At 40.4% G+C, this 20924-nt stretch overlaps 1 protein-coding gene across 1 annotated transcript in view; it reads left to right on the forward strand.

The window, feature by feature from the left end:
- TNFSF11 (tumor necrosis factor (ligand) superfamily, member 11) overlaps positions 1–11352 on the forward strand; it is a 17360-nt gene extending 6008 nt beyond the window's left edge. Inside the window, exons 3-5 of the mRNA XM_010021790.1 lie at positions 3011–3056; positions 3139–3237; positions 10931–11352. Coding sequence (XP_010020092.1) covers positions 3011–3056; positions 3139–3237; positions 10931–11352 — 567 coding nt within the window. The remainder of the gene's footprint in view (positions 1–3010; positions 3057–3138; positions 3238–10930) is intronic.
- Positions 11353–20924: the final 9572 nt, after the last annotated feature.

Consider the following 20924-nt stretch of genomic DNA (forward strand, 5'->3'; position numbering starts at 1 on the left):
TTTTTTTTTTTTTTTTTTTTTTTGTGTGTACAGTTTTGCTATAAATACCTCAACAGCTTGGTAGTGCACATGACTGTGGGTGGCAGTCTTAAGAGAAGTCACTGGCTATATTTTGTCAGTTCTCATGCCATTATAGCAGTGTCTTAATGACAGGTTTTGTTGAGCTGTTTCTGCTTTCTTAATGGTAGTGTGCATTGTGATTAGGTGTTCTTCACGGTCAACAGCAAGTACATGCTGAAATGCTTTTCTAAGGTAGGTTGTATATAAGCTATATGGAACTGTAGAAACGCTAAGTAAAATATCAAGAGAAGTGCTGAACTACTTATTCCTCAGGAGGGAACCCGCAGCTCCATTTCTGTTATATAGGGACTAGTTCATGTATTTCAGCTTCCTTCTGGAAGCCTGGGCAACAGAACAGAAATGAATATAAAAATTTTGCGGGGCTGGTGAGAATCAAGTAAAGAACTTGACAGTAGTCCAGTATTTGGAGAACTGGTGGAGAATTTCTGTTTTCTGGTCACAGGTGGGCCACTTCTAATCCAATGACAAACATACACAAGTCAATGAACATGGGCCAGCTTTCAGCTCTTCTCAGTGTGTTAACATTGGGTTCATGCTTATAGTCTCCCTTTTATTGCAATGATGCTTGCATTCCTAATTGCACAGTAGCATAGCCCCAACAAGACTGCAGGAGAATGTTCCTGGCAGAGGGAGATACTCTCAGGAGACAGGAAAGTAGGCTCAAGACCATCAGGACAAGGAGAGTTGTGGACCCATTTTCCTTGGTAGCTCTTCTGCTTACCAAGTGATGTTGCAGATGAACAGCACCACCAGCAGTTAGAAAGCAAGCAGCTCAGACTGCACGGTGACCGCAGCCTTTCCACATGAAAGGTAAACTGAGTCAGGCTGCTAGATCTCAGGTGAGGTACCCAGCTGCTCAAGCTAAGGCATCTTTGGAAATGTGCAAAAACAGAACTCTATATGCCTAATAAAAATGTAGGTTAAGAGGAGGATAGTCATTGGCCAGTTCAGGGACTTCAAAGACTGTGCAATTACCAACCATGAGATTTTCTTTTTAGTACCAGTTTAGATAGCAGAGATTAAAATGTACATAGCTCTTTTTGGATGTGCCCAGTAAGCTCTCCAGGCAAGGACATTATCACATCCCCCAGAAGAAAAGGATACAAAAGCAGATCTGAGAAGTTACCATTAAGAAAGTAAGAAAACAAAGGAGTCTTCCCTTTCTAGGGAAAGGACTGGGAGTAGGTGTGGTGCAGAAATCTCAGAATGTGGTTCATCTCTCTGTCTCTCTTACCTTCTCCTGTTCTTTTCAGAGGCTTTTGCCACTTTTTGCAGTACCTATACTTGCAATTTTTTGTCATCTTTCTACATCTGATGAAGGTAAAGAGCTCTAGTGTGGCTAGAGGCTGATGCTGGTGTGTAGCTCCTAGAAATGAGCTTCATTTTCGTGCTCCTAGAACTGACATTGCAGTAGGCAGATCAGAGAGGGAAAGTGAATGTAAATGGGGGAGGTGGACGTGAGTTTTGCTTCTTTTGAAGTTGAGATTCTTCTGCTTTTCTTCTCATTTCTACAGCAGAAAGCATATTAATGATTCTTATCTACAAAATCAGCATATCTCTGCTGAAATATTATGCTTTGATAGTCATAGTACAACTTCCATACTTCTGCGGGTTTTCATTTTGGTTTAACATTTAAACACCTACTGAAAGGGGAAAGTGAGAGTAATAAAGGCACTGGCGAAGGCGTTACGAATTTCACTGTGGCTGCAAAATTACATTAAAGCAAGACTTTAGGTGTTTTCAAAGCAGGATTTCAAACTCCAAAACACTGCAGTGAATGAGAGCACAGTGAAACATTGCTGGTCTAACCAAATCCGAGGCGTATTGTATATATATGGTATTAAATCAGACAAGCAGCAGTATGCTTCACATAAAGACAAAAACAAAGGACCATTTTTAGGTTTCAATAATATGATTTGCTATCTTCAGCAAAATGTTTCCTTTTACTAAACATCTTCTTGATGGCTCCATGGTACGAGGTATTCTGAATAGTAAGTAGAATACTAGCCCCGTTATTTAGAAAACAGAGATGAAGAGAATCATGACAGAAATGGGACATCTGAGGATTGAACTTAATATTACCAAGACTCAGTCTGGGCTTGTAACAACAATATGCTTAGATTTTTGGGAAGTGCTGTTTGTTTTCTCAAGAGAAAACAGTTCTGGATTACTAAAAGCAAGGCTTTTTGTGGTGCCTGATGTCTGTTACTTGTGCTATTCTTGATTTTGGGTAGTATGGGTTTAATTCATGTTAAAATTCATCTGCAGTTTTGAAGAATGGCACTCAGGCACCCTGTCTATTTGTCCCATTAACAGATACAGAAGATGCTTAACCTTCAGTTCCTGCATTCCTTTTTAGAAGTGAGCCTTGATTATAAAGCCTTGTAGTCTTTGAACCTTCCTTGCTAGTGGTCAAGTGTGACGGCTGGAGGTTTTTATTTATCCCATCACAAATGAAATTCAGAGCTTAGCTTTCCTTAGTTGTTAGTGTGATTACACACCAGTCCCTATGTGGAAGTGCTTCTTCCATTAACTTTTGACCCCAAGCAATTAAATCGGTTCATAAAGTCCATTGTTTTATGTGATGTGTTCTTATCAATCATTGTTCCAGCAGAGAAATACCCTAAGTGCAATCAGTAAGAAAGGTTGTAAATCTCCTGTCAGCACTACTTCAATAAATACTGCAGTGATTATACACACCACCATTCCTATGCAGCTTTATCAGAAGTATTAGACAGAGGAAGTAATTTGATTGTGGCAGCTAATCTGCATGCTCATATTATACATCATGTAACTGTGAGAATGTGTATCCCAGGCTTCTGAATATACTGTTGGTACAACGTACACAGAAAGTGTTGAAGTGGTACAAGCTATCTGCAATATTACAAAACCAAGACCATATCAAAGCAATGGCTCTTTCTCATTTTAGGAAGTCCTGCGTGTCAGGGGAAGAGCACCACTAAGACCAGAAAAAGGTAGGTACTGGTTTATGAATAAGAAAGATTTTACTCCTATTTAACTTGTCTTTCTGAAGTAATGGAACTCTTTTATCTCTAGCTGCAATGGAGGCATTAGGAATGGATCTGTACAAAAGAAACAAACCTGAGAAGCAGCCATTCGCCCATCTCATTATTGATGATAAGAATATTCCATCTGGTAAGTTCAGTTTTAAGTAAATACTTCCAATGCTACCATAAATGTATTAAACGATGAAGTATATGAAAATAGTTCAGCAATACCTGCAACAAACTGGAATTTCAGAAATTATTGTTGATAATGAGAATAAATGTTAGAGTTCCAGAGGTAGCAGTGATAATGCTAACAGTAGAAGAGCTCCCCTTTGCCTCGGGTCTCTTATATCAGTCTCCTATGTGCTTAATGGCCTCCATTTTGAATTACCACTTTTCATGATCAAGCTCTGAGGGCTTGGCCTGCCTCTTTGTGCTGTCTTCAGGTGAGGAATAAAAGTATGTGTTGAATGTTTTTCTCTGAAATTTCTTATATTCTTTGGTTAGTAGGGGCCATCTGGAGTTCTTCACTAACACTGAACATCAACTATAGGTATACATACACACATACGTATGCATACATACACAGCACAAAGATTGGCCAGAATCCAGATCTTGCAGGCTGGAGGATGTTTCCTTTCCATTGACTCTAAGATGTTTTAGGTCTTGCTGTCAGATAAAGAAACGTGTTGCCTTCTGTTGTAAAATTCAAGGATGTCTTATGTCCACCTATTCAGTTCTTCATAGCAACCCTCTTTTTGTGTACTGAAGTGTAATCAGGTCTGTACTGAGTGATTTGTCTTCAGGGTGGATTTGGAAGTTCAGAATCTTAGATGAATGCACAACACACAGACATGTCAAGTGTCCATCAGTGGAAAAACTTGCCATAAAGGAAGCACATCTTTTATTTTGAGGTGTTAAAACCTAGAACTGCAGTCCCAATGTCATTATAATAACTTCCCTGCAAGTTCCCTGCCCTCCGTGGGTACATTGCACTCTCAGCATATGGCTGAATTTACAGCAAGTGTTTCCTTCTGTTTGTGGCATATTGAAAAGGTTTGTCATGTTCCATTTATTGTCACAGGGCCCGCATAGACTTTTTCCCATAAAGACTTCCAGTGCCTTCCTGATGTTCAGACACACCAGAGCTTCACAAGGGTCTGGCTGCATCCATCTAGTTCAGTAGCAGGAAGATCAAAGGTCATAACATTGTACTCTGAGCAACAGGATTTCTTGTTGGTGTGTTGACTTGGATGCAGTATGTTTCTGAGCTATTGAGTAGGGGGAAATATGTTCCTGTGGCTTTTACCTGCCCCTATGGTAAGAGGATGGCATTCTTTTATCTTGCCAGAGCTCGTATTCTCTACCCACAGGTATCTTTGCATGGCTTTGGGAATATCTTCGCTAGTACAATATGAGGGAATGAGACAAGAGTTTGCCTTAGAACACTCTCCAGAGGAAAAGATTCATTCCTACAATTTTGAGATATTTTAATACTGCTTCCTCCTTTGCCCTAAGGCACTGTCAGTAGAGATTTTTCTCTCTGTATTCTCAACACAACAATCATCATTGATGTGGTAGAAGTAAGCCAGATTTTTTTTCTGAAGCTATCAGACAGAGGATAAGAGGGGGCATTGATCACCACTGTCTTCCTCTGAAGCTGTATACATTCTGCAGAACTCCTTGCTAATTAAGGAGTGCATTGCTTTTCTGTTTTATATAACCAAACCGAAGGGGAATGCTGGGTTGAGGCTTGAAATCTGAGATTTCAGTAGTATGCACAGTAATACCTTGCTCTTGCACTATTTAAAGACAAACTATTTCTTCCCAGTTTCTTGTCTGGAGGGATAGGATCCTTTCTCTCTCTGAGCGTATTGCCATTGCTAAGACCCAGAGGTTTATAAGCAGAGAGCTTAAGCAGCTTGTCAGATGGCAGTCGGAACTTCTACAAGCTTTCCTATCAGCTCAAATACCTCCTGACCAGCTTCTATTTCAATCAGATTTTGGTTTTTGACATAGGTCAATAGTAGAAGATGCAGCATCAGTAAACTTGTCTTAGCATTTTGTCTTTGGAAGGATTCAATTAATTTCCTAATCATAGAGACGGATCACTTACATGTACAAAAGTGGAGTGTGCCAGTGTCACACTTCATGAAATTCACTTCATGAAATTCACATGAAATTCCTGTGGGGAATTTCATTGCTGTCTACCTGGATATTGCTGTAAGTTGTATTTTTATCAGGGATAGCAGCTGATAATTTTTACTGCTGTGTATAATTGCATTAACCTTCAAGGGAGTGATGTAGCACATCTGGGGGTAATGGCAAGAGAGACATTGCTCTTGGTCTCTTCACCTACTTTCTTTTTTTTGATAGCACAGGCTTCAGGAACTCTCAGATATACAGTGCCTGTGACAACAAGCTGCTTTGTTTCTCCTTGGAGCAGATCAACCCCTTACCAATGTGATGAGAAGACATACTTCCTACTGATCTGATATGGCTTCTACCTCTTTCAGAAGAGCATTGCTAGGATGTTACATGAGCACAGCTTCTGCAGTCCATATGGACACTGCAGCAGTGAGGGGCTGGATCCTTATGGATAGCTGGAACCCTGAACTTACTGGTCGTGAGGCACATTAGTATCATGCTCACTGGTATGAGGCAGTACCCACTTGAGTGTGTGGCATAGAGGTTAATGACTGGCATAAAGGATTTGCCTGAGGGTCACTGGGAGTTCTCTTTCATCCTGTTTCTTCTGACTGTAGTTTCTATGTTCTTCCCCTGATTCCTTAACCTACATGTCTGAAATCCTTCTAAACTGTTCTAGGCCATCTGTGAGTCTGGACAGATCTGTTCTTAGTATTTTAAAGGTTCTCTTCTATCATCACTCTGACCCAAAATAAACAATGTCAGGACAAAAAAATAATCATTCTTCATCACTGTCAAACAGGATTTTATTTTAAGTCTTTGCCACTGAATGCCCTTCTTGAGGGGGTACTGAGCAGTGTCTGTGAGGAAATATTTTCCTTTTACCTGGTTCACAATAACATCAAGCCCCAAATAGACTTCGGCAGCTGGGAGGGAGTGCAAGGGAGGGGAAAAATAAGCCTTCCCAGATCTTGGTGTCCCCACCCATCATTTGGCTGCAGAAGCCATAGTGGTTTGGCTTGCTGTGTGTATTTTTTAGGTTTGCTGTCTTAGGTTAAAGCTGGATGCTTGATGGTTGCATTTTACCAGAGCTCACTATAAATGCTACCTAGGTTTTAAATGAAAACAGTGAATTTTGGTTTATAAATTGATTACAGAAATTAGTCACAGTTTAAAGGAGAAAATCACAAACAAGTAAATGTGAAATATATCTTTGGGATGTGAATTGATACCTTTAGTTGTCTAAAGAAACACTGTGGTATTCAGAGCTATTTAGAGCTGCAGGTTCAGCTTAACTGCCCTTTGCCTCCAAAACAGTTTTTCAGAGCAAACAGTGTTTTGGTTCTTCCCTAAGGTTTTATTTATAACTGACAGCTATTGGGATGCAAACAAATTGTCAATATAGGGCTACTTTCTCCTCTGTTCCCCTCCCATCATTTTCCTTTTTACTAATGAATTTTATGGATGCTCATTTGTATTATTACTCTTAGTTCATGCTCACAAATATACAGGACATTGTTTTGATTTGTCTTCCGTTACCAGAAAGGCTGTGTATTATCTTGACCTTCTTAATAATGCTTTTTACCATACTTGGCAGGTTATTTTACTCATTGTTTGTCTGTCCTCTTCTTTCACTGTCAATGTGACTTACCTTATGCTTTTTTTTCACGGCTCCATGGTAAATTTTATCACAGAAGATACTGTATTGCAGCGTTTCTGACTGTCCCATGGCTTGGGTTATGTTTTAGTGTTTCTGATATATGGACAACTGATTTGGCATTTGTATGCTCTAGTTTTCTCCTCTGCCTTTGTTCTGGGGTACTGATTGTTTTGGTGCCTCTAAATTTAGGTGTATGACCACCAGAAGCACCGAGAGCCTGCTCACTCCTTCCATTGAAGGTTGCATGGCATAACTCCTACCAGAGCATCTTTGTGCTGTGCTGCTGGCTGTGGCATGCCCCTTCTGAAGCTCTGAATTGTGGTAAAATGCCCATCTGCCTCAGTTAATACAAACATAGCATTACAATTTATGTTGGAAGGCACTTCCAGAAGTTACCTAGGCTAAAACCAAATAGGTTCAGAACAGAGAGCATCATCTTCCATGATCTCTTGGCCTGTCCCTAACACCTAACCGTGAGTGAATGATGCATATTCCCCTCAACACCAAAGAAGTGTGAACAAAGTTCATGCAGAGTTCATCTCAGGATCTCAATTACAAGCAGCTGTGGTACCTATTTTCTCTCTTCCCCCTTCTTCAGCAGAGAATTGTATGTTCCCACTAAGGATTTCTTCAAAATTGCTACTCGATTAAGACTGGCAACTTAAAAGTTTAAATAAAATCTGCCTAGCAGCTACTAGGTGTGCCACCAGTCAGTCATAACATGTCAGCATACCTTTCTGTTCCATCATATGTATATACATCCCCATCCCATTTCTCTGATGTGCCCTTCCCCTGGTCCAAGCAGTGGTTTCTTGCCTATCCTCCTCATCTTGAAGGTAGCCCAACCTCCTTGGGGCAGTATTTCTGGCAAATTTAACACTGCACAAAAAGTTCTATAACTTACTCAGCTGTCCCCAGTGCATCAGAGGTGTACTCTGGCACCCCTAGCTCAGCATCTCTTGCAGATGAATAATTCCAGGCTAAGAGTCTTAAGATCTTAGTGTCAATTCCAATTAATTGGTGTTTTTTCAGAGGCTTTTTTGAGGCACTGCATGGAAGAAGGCTTGTATTATTTCCACCTGGCTCAACCGGAGCCATGAGGGAGTAACTATTTATCATTTGCCTTTGACAGCCTGTGCTTTGCTCAAGTCTTTGTGTAAGAATGCCAGCAGCATTTTGTTCTGGACTACTAAAGTATTCCTCTCACACGCAAAACTTGCTTGCCCTTGGTGGTTAGGGAAGGCTCGTAGCTCTGAAATTCCCTGTCTCTACTTTCCCTCACTTCTTTCTGCACAAACAAATCCAAGAGACATCTTTTTAACTAACCAAATATACCTGGGGCATTTCCTCAGCATGCTTGTGAGCACTGGTGGTTCTGGAGTATGCCTTGATACATACCTGGAGGAGAGAACACTGCTCCCTGACATGTGTCATGGAAAGTTTGGAGGGAAGAGACAGGTTTGGTTTGATGTTGGGGGAATAAAGTATTGAATATTCCAAGCAGGCATTTAGATGCACTGAGAGTCAGAAGTGTAAGGTCCTCCTGTGCCTTGTGGACAAATTGTTGTGGGAAGGAGCAAATGGAGTTAGTCTTCTGTACTGAAAATTGCCAGTGTTTAGGAGGACAAGTTGGCCAACTCTCATCTGTTGTGTTATGCCCCGTGTATTACACCAAACACATAGTAGAGTGTCGGTGGCTTGTGCCTATCAGGAAGAGTCAGGGCCTGCTTGGCTTTCTTAGGACAGTAGTGTTTCCTCTGCGTGAGCTTGCCATTGGGCCTTGCCTGAATCTTCTTCTCCCATTGTTGCTTATTCTGCTGGGAGGGTGGAAGGGACTGTGGGATGTGTGCTGCAGGGCATGCTTCTCAACAGAAAATACTGTGATAAACCTCTGCGTAATACATGTGCTGTAGTAGTAATGCTATATGGGCTGGTGTTGCAGGCTACTGCATAACACTGTGCCACCAAAAACAATCTGAAGTGTCAAATGTGACCAGATTTGGGAGGAAGATTCAAATGTTCTCTTCCACTGCCTATCTGGCTTGCTGCCATACCATCTCTTAGCACAGCCTCAATAGTAGAATCATAGAATGGTTTGGGTTGGAAAGGACCTTAAGATCATCTAGTTCCCCCCCCCTGCCATGGGCAGGGGTGCTTCATACTAGACCATGTTGCCCAAGGCTCTGTCCAACCTGGCCTTGAACTCTGCCAGGGATGGAGCATTTACTTCTTTGGGCAACCTGTTCCAGTGCCTCACCACCCTCACTGTAAAGAGCTTCTTCCTTCAATCCAGCCTGAACTTCCCCTGTTTAAGTTTGAACACATTACCCCTTGTCCTATTGCTACAGTCCCTGACGAAGAGTCCCTCTCCAGTAGGCCCCACTCAGGTGCTGGAAGGCTTCTATGAGGTCACCACGCAGCTTCTCCAGGCTGAGCAGTCCCAACTTTCTCAGCCTGTCTTCATATGAGAGGTGTTCCAGCCCCCTGATCATCCTTGTGGCCCTCCTCTGGACTTGCTCCAGAGCTTCATGTCCTTCTTATGTTGAGGACACCAGAACTGCATAGGATCTAATTGAAATGACATCTGAGACTTGACCATCCTGAAACCTCCAAAAGATGATACAAATGTGACTTACTGATGACAGTACCCAGGAGGTGCCTTTTGGGCCAGAGTTCCTGGTGGATATTTGTAACTCTGTGTGTGAAGTCAGCTTTCAGCTACAGTGATGAGCTGGCAAACTAATCAAAACATCTCCTGTCTCTCAGTTCCTTTTTGTTCTCTTCACAAAGCATTCAGTCACATTAACAGATAAGGAACAGCTTCCTGTTTACCAGGCTACCATCATGCAGGCAGAGCTGAAAAGGCTTAAGTATACCCATTAGAATGAATTCAGTAATGCTTGTTTGCATATGTTAATTCTATTAATCTACCTTTTTTGGTAGCCAGATTTGGTGACTGTTGCACATGTATTTTGATTCCCACACGTGTGATGTTCTATGGTGAGATAGAGAGAATATTATGATTTTCTTTACTAATTTGTGGATCTTTAGCTTAAGTCAACTTGAAGGGGACTGTTCTCCTCCAAGCATGCAATATCAGCTTATCATTTATAGTTTGAATTCTAAGATACTTTAAAATAAATAAAAATAAGAAAAGGAAAAAAATGCATCCAGAGTCACATGTGTCTTCCTAAAGCTCTTTTTCTAAGACCTACTACTAGATGTTAGGCAAAGAATCTGAGTTTAGCTCTCAAATAGCTATAATTGCCCAACTATTGTATTTGTACAAATATCAAAGAATTAGGATTGTGCTAATTGTGGAGCTTTTTTCTGGTATATGTAAGCACTAGGTTAAGACTAAATACTAGCTTTGCTTAAGAAGGTTTGTTATGTCTTAAATTCTTGAAGTGCTACTGAAGTCTAGGGAACTTATTGTGTAGTAGTAAAGATGCACAACTGTACTGATTTCTTTCCCCATTGTTTTTGGTGTTCTCAAATGAAAATACATTTACCTTTGTACCACCACAGTCACAATAACATAGAATACAGGAAGGTTTCATAAGTTTATGAAAATAATTATCAGTTCAACTTGGTTTCAGATTTTATTTAGTTACTCCTTGCAAACACTTAAAGGTTAAAGACTAATAATAAGATTTGCTGTTTTATCATGAGTAATTTTTCTTTTCAGACTCCTCTCAAGTATTTGTTGCTTAAAGTTTTAGGTGGAATGCAATTTCTATACAGAGCTTGTTGCATGATTGCTTAGCATAACTGAACTATTGGCCAAACAAGTGTTTTGTACAATGGTCCAGCAAATGTTCTGGTGGGAGGACAGAGTTATAAATAGCAAACCAAATGTGGCAGTACATGATGAAAAAAGGAAATTTATGAATTATCATAATTGTCTAATATTCACTTTAGCCTATGTAGCTGTAGTTGCTATTGATTCCAAAACCCCAGAGATTGCTTTCTGAAATGTTGGGGTTTGTTAAATGTTTATAAATAACTATTTTTTTTTTCCTCCCTTCTTTAGGAACTCGCAAAGTGAACCTCACATCCTGGCATCATGACAAAGGCCAGGCAAACTTATCAAATATGACATTCAAAGATGGAAAGCTGACTGTAAATCAAGATGGTTTTTACTACCTTTATGCCAACATTTGTTTTAGACATCATGAAACTTCAGGAAACCTGACTAAAAGAGGGCTCCAGCTGATGGTATATATGACAAAGACAAACCTTAAAATAAGGCGCTCTGATGTGTTGATGAAGGGAGGAAGCACCAAATACTGGTCAGGGAATTCAGAATTTCATTTTTATTCAGTAAATGTGGGAGGGTTTTTTAAATTAAAATCTGGTGAAATGATAAGTATCCAGGTATCAAATCCATTGCTACTGGATTCATCACAAGAAGCAACTTATTTTGGGGCATTTAAAGTTAGGGATTTAGATTAAATCTTTTTTCAGTGTGCTGAAAATTGAGTTTTTAGTTGTCCAGAAACAACTTGAAGACAGAACTGAAAATCTTTTGCAACTCAGTTGCATCTGTATAAGCCATATATCTCTAAAGACACATTTTGCCCTGTGCTGACTCCAGCAGGAGTCCCACAGATGCATAGAAGGACAAAATTACATAGTTCTCCTGATTCGGTCTTACAGTAGTTTTACTTCATATGTCGCCACTGGCTTTGGTAGAGTCATCATGACTTTTGCATTCATGTAGTTGAAATCAGAGCAACTAATATTATTGAACTTCTGCTTCCAGGTTCTGCCCTGACTCTTTAACCTGTGCAAAACAGGACAGGACAGAACTTGGCTCTCAACTTGCATTGGGGTTGAGCATTCTGACCCTGAAACGGCAAAGATTATGAAAGCGTGACTAATCCCATTGCATTTGATGTGGCTTTTCACATGCTTAGTTAAGCCTGTTCTTGCTTTGCTGGATTAGGGTTGGAGAGCTCAGGCTGTGGCAGAAATGAGTTGCAGAACACCTAAACAGTTCAGCTGAAGTCTTTACCTGATTAGAAGTTATAAAAGGTTAATTACAGGTCATTTTTATTATTGATGCACAGTTAATTGCTAATATAGATTGCCAAAATACAGTGTGCCTTTAAAGTATTACATTGTGCCAGAACCTGCAAAGACATTTTTTAGACAAAAAGTATGTATTTTTATATTCTGTAATATCTAAAGTTATATTTCAGGTGTAATGTTTTGTGTAAAAAAATATGTAAATTATATTGTCCTATAGTATTTGATACAAAATATTTAAAATCTCTTGCTGTTTGTATATTTAATGTTTTAAACTGTTTTTAATGTACAGACATGTTAAACTGGTGCACTTTTTAATCCCAATGGGAAAAATTGCAGCTAAAAGAGGTTGTTTGCAATTAGCAAATGTAATATATACCTTTGTTCTTTTTAACTTAATAGATTTCTGTTAAACTTGTCAGTATTACTGGGAGGGGGAGAATCACACCAATGTCATGAACAATTACACCAGAATGCTGGTCACTGGGTGTCTTTCAAACCTGGAGGGTAATTGACATAACAAAGCTGGCGTTGCCTACAAAAAAATAATTAGAAATTAAAACATATTAAGCCACATAAATGCATTGGGGGTATTTATAGTTACTGAACAGGCATATTTTCCTACAAGAAAATTTTCAAGTTGTAAATTCTGCAATTGAGTAATGACTTTTTTAGCTTAGTTTCCTGAAAAAGTGAACCTGATGTCATTGCTTTGCCTGTCCTTGTCTCCCCTTCTAGCTTCTAAAACTCTGCACGCCTTTGCCAGGTTTGGCAGGTGAACGGCAGCGTGAAGAGGTGTTCTTACAGGTTTTATGAGAACAGACAGCTGAGAACAACTCAGCCGTTACACATTATTTGTCAGTGGCTGGCCACTGTTCATATTAGCCAACAGATTAATAGGGGGAGACTCCTAGCTAGCTGCAACGCGTGGTGTCGCTTGTGTAGTTGCTTGGCCAAAAGAGGTAGGTGGACGGAATCTGAGGGTGGGTGTGGGGGGGACAGGAGAGAGCGGGAAATACTACAGGTGATGTTTAGAGCACATCTGGGCAGGGAACATTAACTTGATGGGGAGGGAATGGGGGAGACTTTAGAAGTGTTTGTGTGCTCTAAGGATGATGTGAGAATAACCCACTCTTTAATGTGGTAGGAATCACAGAAGGCAAAAGACTCAAATCTGTAGGAATTGAGGCTTCATACAAATCCTCAGGCTCTTTTTTATTTTGTTGTAGTAAGGAACTGAGTTGAATTCAAGCAATTATTTTATACTGTATAACAAACATTTCTTTTTAATGTTAATGTTGTTTTCTTACAAAATATATTTCTAAGAAAAAAAGAAAAAACAACAAACCCACCTTTGTGATTTCTTTATTTTCCCGTGTCCCTGTATTTCTTGTACAGTTTCTATCATTTTGTTCTGACTTCAGAACGTGCAGGCTGGGTATGGTATAACTCCCTCAAGAAAACTGAGGCACCAATTGACTGGTTTGAAATGATGGCAATGAATTTTAATTCGGCTCCAAATATGCGTCCACCACTTTCAAGTAGGGTTTAAATCATCAGGGGTTGGAAATTTAGCTGGAGGACTTTATGTTTTACACCAAACAGTTGTCATTCAAAACTGTAAAGGTCTGAAGAATCTGGGGTTTTGGAAATGTCAAGAGCTACAGGTCACACTTGGTTGTGTTTTTTCCACTACAGAGATGTCCAGTAGCAGGCTGTGAGAAAAATGTCAACTCTGTGTCTGTTCTGGGAGTTGAGTCACCCTCAGGGGAGGTAGAGATCGGGGTTCGAATGGTTTGAAAGTCAAGTTAGACTTGGCAGTTAGTAGTTGACCTTAGCAAATGCTCTGCCTAAGTATGGTGTTCTGTGAAGGAGGGGAGCCACTAGCACTAAATGTCTGCATAACCATGGCTGTGGGCTCTGCTGAGTGTGTGCTAGACGAGTTACAGCACTTGTAGTGTGTGCTGAACACCTGGGAAAGACACTTGTTGGTTACCTGGTCATTTGAAGCCATCAGAGACTAGAAGGCGGCTTCTGAGGCTTATCTTTGTACAGCTGTACTCATTAGGAATGCTTTGTGCATCTGAATTTCACAATGCACTTATAGGGCTTTAAATTTCCCCTGTGTGACGACTTTGAGGCGAAAATGATTTTGGGGTTGGGCTTGAGGAGTTTTGTTTGTGGGTTTTTTTTTTTTTTTTTTTTTTTTTTGTTTTTTCATCTAGTTCTTCCCGCCTGCCCTTACCATCCTCTGCATGCAAACTGACCAGTGATGTGATTAACTAGGTGGAAGGGATACGATAAAATAGTTCTCAAGGGGGTAAATAAGCTACCATGGGAATGTAATTAGAAGCAGAGCTCTGGCTATATCCGTTACAAATCAGGAAGCAGATAGGTCCTGTCCTGCCTGCCTCACTCTGGCCCTTGCCCCTTCTTACCCTCACAAGCATTTAAAAGGAAGCAGGAAGCTCTGTGTAGAGCTGTTAGTACAGTTTGATTTTGCTCTTGTTACTGGAGTCAGCCTAGGCACTTAGGCCAAGGTGATGAAGTAAAATCACCACCTTCCTTAAACCAAGTGATCTGTTCTTCTCTGTCTGCTTCACTTATTTGATTGCTTCATTGGGACACAATAAAAAGAGTAGACTAATCAATTAATGAAGAGAGTTACCTTGAGAAGAAGGTCATGCTTTTCTGGCTAAGAAAGATATGTGTGATTTCTATTTTATAATCTTCAAAAGATAATTTTGGGGTTTGGTTTGTGGATACACGATGATTATTTGCTGAAATTTGAAGTTAAAAAAAATCTTACTTAGAAATAGTTTATTTGGAATTCAGTGCATTTGCGTGCATGTAAACATCTGTATATTTGTACTGTGTTCTTGCTAAAAAAGTAGCTTTTCATACATGGGGTTATGATTGCATATTTTGGCACCTGGGTGCTCCTCTTCCACCCTGCCTTACCAAGCTCTTTCCAGCCAGTGAGTGTTTCTTTTTCTGTCTATCCCACTTCCTTTTCTCTGGCTCCTTCCAGCTGCCAGTGTCTCCTGACCACCCCACTCTCACTGACTTACAGCTCTTTTTCCTGGTGGTAGCAGCAGCCTTGGGGCAGATCTAAGCATACTTCTCCTTATTCGGCTCATTTTCAGGTGACTTTGCTGTGTCTTTGGGTGGAAAACAACAAGAATTGCGTTTTCAAAAAGATTTTTGAAGCATTGATGCCAGGGCTGAGCTGGATAGGAACAAAGAAAAGTAGTTGGGGAATAAGAAACCAGCAGATCGGAAACACAAAGCACTCACTTCTGCCCTTTGGTTTGAGGTACCAGCTTTGGAGGGCTTCAAACAATTATCACATGCTTCTACTTTTGCTGCTACAAAATCAGTTGCTAGCAAAACATCACAAACATAAACCATATGCAGCAGTTTGCTGCAGTGATTTGAGAAAACTCAGTCTAAACCAGAAATATACATTCTTATGTGTATACATTGGCAATTTCTTGCTCTTTCTCCCTCTTGTCTGGTATTTCCTGGTTGCTGGTATTTGGGATCACAACCTGTGGACTTTGCCAACTGTTGGGGTTTTTTGTGTTTAACTCACTGGGGTCTGACCTGTAGATCCCATACTTTTGCCTTTGTGACTAAATGCAAAGCAAAGCTCGGTCATGAAAAGCTGAGAAAACGAACAGCTTGAGGTTATTTATATCAGATTTCACAAATTTCTAGGCAACTTCAGATGTTGGGAGATTTTTCTGCTTTTTTTAGCCTTAAGTCTGAATGTGTTTGGGTTTTTAGCTGGGTTTCCAAGGAAATATTTGTGCTGGGGTGGTGGTGAGGGACTGAGTATCTCGTATATATTGCTCTGTTCACAATCCATTTGATGAAGTTTAGGGAGGGCCTGTTTTCATGCCATTTGTTCAGCATTTGAGCCATGTGCTCCCTGCCACCTGCGCTCTTGTGTGAGACATTACTTTTCCCCAGACCACACATCACCCAACTCCAATCAATTTATGCTTGTCTGTGGCAGAAGACAAGCAGGAACTCCAATTGCTTTCAGCTCCTTACATGCTGCAAGTCACAAAATGATAGATTAATTTTTCCAACCTTCTGGTTCTTGATTTACTCACTGTATGAGAGACTCCTGGTTGTTCCTTTAGGATGGCAGAAACCTTTGAATGCTGAGCTCACCTTTTAGATGCTATCATGTCTTTGTAATCATGATGTAGCTGCTGCTTCATCCTGTAGGTCCAAAATCTCTCAGTCCCTAAGTCTCCTACCAGGTGTGAATAAGTCAGTCTGGTGGGTGGTTTTGGGGACCCCAACTTCATAAGGAAAGGATTCCCCCTGTCTTCTTCCTAGCAGGTCATGGATTTTGGAGGACTGAACCATGACTGTTTGGGAAGTTCAAATACTCTCTCGTACACAATGTTTTCACCTGCTGTCCCTCCAGTCTCAAGGATTTTAACCTACTCTTCACTATTAATTGGCCTGAATGAAACGCTTGAAATTATTTCGCTACTGTCTCACAAAAAACCCATGAGATGCCAGAATTGCACTTTTCATGGGCACAGAAAGTCAGTTCACCGCAGATCCTGGCTATGAATGCACAGAGTGGAGCTAACCCTCATGGCTAGTCCTGGCCCAGTGCATGTTCATGTGGGTTCTGCACCCTCCTGACATCCTGGGGACTTGATGTATGGCAAACGACATAACCTGTGCATACTTATTTTTCCTTCTGGGAACTAGTAACTAATGACACTGACGTAGTTAATAATTTGCAGATTGTCTACTCCTTTTTTTTTAATCTAAACATCTCCCAGGTACAATGTTTTCTGAGTTACATAGAAGTTAGACCAGCTCCCTGGCTACCTGCAGCATTTTGCAATGTTAGCATCGCTAAATGTTTTTTCTGCAGTACAATATCACATGCAGTAACACAGCTTAAACAAAACAAGATCCATCTGGTTTAATGTTTTATCACTCATCATGGCTTCGGATCTTTGCTCTGGAAAAACAGCTGCAGTTCTGGAAATGGATAGTTAGGTTATTTCTGTCCTGCTAACTGGAAGAGGGCTGGAGTTACAAGGCACTTGCAGCTTAAGCCAGCCTCCCTCTTAAGCAGAAGGTCCTACCAAGTTGCAACCCATTAATTTGTGTTTCTATCACATGAAACATATGTGCTTCATGTCCTGGGGATCGTCAGAGAGGGCTCCTCCAAGCAGGTCAAAACAGAGCCAGCAAGAGAGCTGAAATAATTCCATGTGGGCAACAAAGGTCAAGGCCTGAGCTTCTGCCTTTTAATTTGATCTATCATTGTCAATAGGGAGTAATAAATTAGATAATAATGTGGTAGACCAAGACATTTTAATTTGTTCAATGTTTCCTGAAAGCAGCTGTTGATTTTACCATCTCTTGTCACCTGTAAATGTATTGTCGAAATTCTGCTTATGTGAATCTGCATTTTCTCTCTAACAGTCCTATTATACCACTATGAACAAGATGAGCTAATTTTATTTGAACCTCATTAACCTTATTATAAATGTAAAAAGAAATAGTGTAAATTAGCATTAAATGTGTTGGATGCTGCCTGTGTATTAGTAGCATTTTATTCTATTTTTGCTTTGTCATCTGGATATTTTTCCTGTTTGCAATTTGGCTTAAAATTACATTTAAATTTTTTTTTTCTCTTTCAAAAATACGAGCCAAATAGATATGCTCCCATGATTTATTTGAAAATGTCTAAACACATTTCCTCAGGTTTGCTCTTGGTCTCTGGTATGTGCCATCTGTACACTTGCAGTATTCTGCTGATGTGGAGACTGTGAAACAAAGCAGCTCACATAAAAAAAGATAATTGAGAACACTATTGGCCCAGCTGTGCTCTGAGACTTGCTGAATGGGAAAGATTCCCCCCAAATACCTAAATTGCTGGTTACAATTCATTCAGTTTTATTAATCTTTGTTAATATTGTACTGGTAAGAAAGAGCTTAGCTTCTCACTTTGAAATCAGTGGACATTTTCCTGCTGCCATCAGTAAAATTAGTATTATAAATGGTTTTATACAAGACTGTTTCTTTTTAAGCCTTTCTTAGGAGGAGGCTATATTAGGGTATGCTGGTATTTATCACTTTGCAGTATAAAGTGCTCTAAAACATAGCAACAATACAAGTAATTTTTCTTCTATGTAAGATCCATTAGTTGTATCTATTTAAAATATAGCATACATAGTCTACATGTAACTGAGAATAATATAGCTCTGGGAATAATATTTGCTTGTTGGTGACATCCCTTCTCTTTGTATCCCTTTTGAGATCTGTCACAAAGGAAGATTATAACTCGTTCTGGCATTTCTGTGCCTGAGTTAAAAAAATGATACCAAATGGCATTGACAGTATCAATACCTAATAAATAGGTGATGGAAGTGCTGTCTTTGCTCACCAAGTGCCCAGAAGTACCCATCTCTTGTCAGCATCCCAGCCAGGAACAGGAACAAGGGCTCATACTTGCTCCATTCAGACTAGAGACCATAATCTAGTGAGGGGGAAGGGCTGTGGTACACTTGACTTTCACATAGCCTTGTCAAATGTGCTTGTGCAATGTGTGTAAAATATGACTCAAGCAGAAATTCTGCCTTAGTGGTAGGGAGGCTATTTTTGTTTTGATGTTTGTTGGGTTTGTCCAGGTATCGATGACACTGACGAAACTGAAAGGTGGACAACAGAGGAGGCTCCAGTCAGCATTTGCTGTCCTCTGCTTGCAAGCCAAACGCCTGGGAGCACAGATGGCCTTTATGACCATTATGGGCTGGAGACACATTCAATGAAAAGTAATTTAAGTGCTTACAGAAAAAAAAAAAGAAGAAAAAGTATATGAATGTGGGTTTGCTCCCAACACGAGACAGTCTGAATCAACAATGGGAATGGGCCAGTTACCAAAGAGTCTGCTGGAGCAAGTTCCTACTGCCCGGGCAGGATCTCCTCTCCCTCTTGGCCATTAGAGGGAGGAAAAAATAACAGACTATAAGAGCCACTAAAATAAGGACCAACACCAAGAATGTACCATGGGTTTAATACCAGCTCCTGCTTCTGAAGTAATTATAGCTGATGTTGCCCAATGGCTACCGATGAACTGTCTTTCATCATGGTGTTTTGTTTGGAGTCAGTAGTTTGGGTTGAACATCAAGACCAACACATGCCAGTCAGCTTCTCACGGAGAGTAAAATAGGATGGAAGGTGACAGTGAGCATGGTGCTGCTTCAAGGCGTCAAAACAGGCAGATGAGTTTGGACTAGACCAAAGCCCGTCCTACGGGTTTGTTTCGCATTATATAACCCTTACCCAAAAGTTCACCACAGCACTAATTTTGAAGTGAGAAAAGGCCAGGCTAAATGAAATACTGGTATTTCTCATATTATCAACTCCTGCATACTCGGAAATGTGGTACTTGCTAAAAAAGTATCGGTAAACTCAGAAGTTTTTCTTTGAATTTCTTGATGTGACCTAGATTTAGGTGGTGCAAATAACCCTTGCAATACCATGTTCACCTAACCCGTTCCTATTTATATGCAACGGAGGTGACATATAATCATCACCATGACTCCCCCATACTTGTGTTTGTTGGGCAATTATTTTTTATGAAGAGAAAGGTTATCTCAGTACTTGCCTCTGAAGACTCAAGTTCTGTTTCTCTCCTAAATTTCAGTGCCAAATGTCTTGATGTTTCTTCTGCTGGTGAAGTGAGCTGTTTGTTAGATGCATGGCTTGTTGCTCTAAAGCCACTGGTGTGATGGATGTGATCATGTGTAGCTTTCCACACGGAGGACCCTGCATTTTAGTTCCAGCAGTGCTTCCCTGGTTAATCACCACAAACTTTTCTCTCTAACATTATTCCAATTGCTGTTCATCTGTTTGGATGTTGCAACAAACAGTGCTTTCAGTTATTTCCAGAACCTTATTTAATGCAGTGAAAAGTTTGGATAAGTAATAGGAGACCCCATGGAGATCTCTACAAACAAGTAGTTAGCACTTAGGATATAGTCTAAACCGAAGGTTTTGATGCCTTTGCTAGATCTGTGACTAATCAAAGCATTTAAGAGGAAAACTGCTTCCAGAAAGCCTGCCAGACCATTTCTGTGCAGAAGGACCTACCATCACCATCCGTCTTTGCTTTTAAGGCTGCACTTTTTTCTGATTTGCACATGGTCATAACTGCATCATCAGAGCAACTCCTGCCTAATCCAGGTACAGTTGGAGACAGAAAGTGCACTGGTGCTCTCTGCTCCAGAGGAAATAGGCCAACTGCTGTACTAAGATAACATTGAAGTCATGAATAAGTCCAGACTCTTTGTAAAACAGTGTATTTGCTCAATGTTCAGAGGTGCTCAGACATTCAGCCATGAAGTAAAATCAGAAAAGCAAGGAGCATTTTCCTCCATAACTGCATACTGTTTGTGTGAGAAGGAAAAAGCCCCACAGCTGTGCTCTCCTCATGTCTTTCTGTGTTTTCCTGAAGTTGTTCTTGTGTCAGCAGTGTCAGCCACTCACTGTGCCTGTGCTTCCCAACCACTGGGCATCCTAGCCATGTCTTCAGTGGTGGTCTTAAACTGTGGACTTCAGGTGACCATCCTTTGCAGTGATTTCCAGAAGAGCCCCTAGGCCTTTTTTGTCACTGGGGCTGGGCAGCAAAGTATTTCTGAGGACCCAAATCTAGGACATAAAAGAATTTATTTTTGTCCTGACCTTTCTAAATTAGGCAATACTCTTAACTTTTCAGGGGACAGAATAAAAGGAGCAATGATCCAAACTGACATTTCATGAGATGATTTCCAAATTTTACAATGCTAAGTTGAGCAGAATGGGTGTAGGCTACCTGTAAAACTAGGTCACATCTTGAAGCTGTAACTTAAACTAGGTCATACTTTCTGACTAGTGAAGAGGGGGAGTATGAGTTTCAAAAGCTTGTAAATTATCATTTCCTGGAAAAGACCCAACATGATTAGGTG

The sequence above is a fragment of the Nestor notabilis genome, unplaced genomic scaffold (genome assembly GCF_000696875.1).
Source record: "Nestor notabilis isolate BGI_N333 unplaced genomic scaffold, ASM69687v1 scaffold6399, whole genome shotgun sequence".
Lineage (NCBI taxonomy): Eukaryota > Metazoa > Chordata > Aves > Psittaciformes > Psittacidae > Nestor > Nestor notabilis.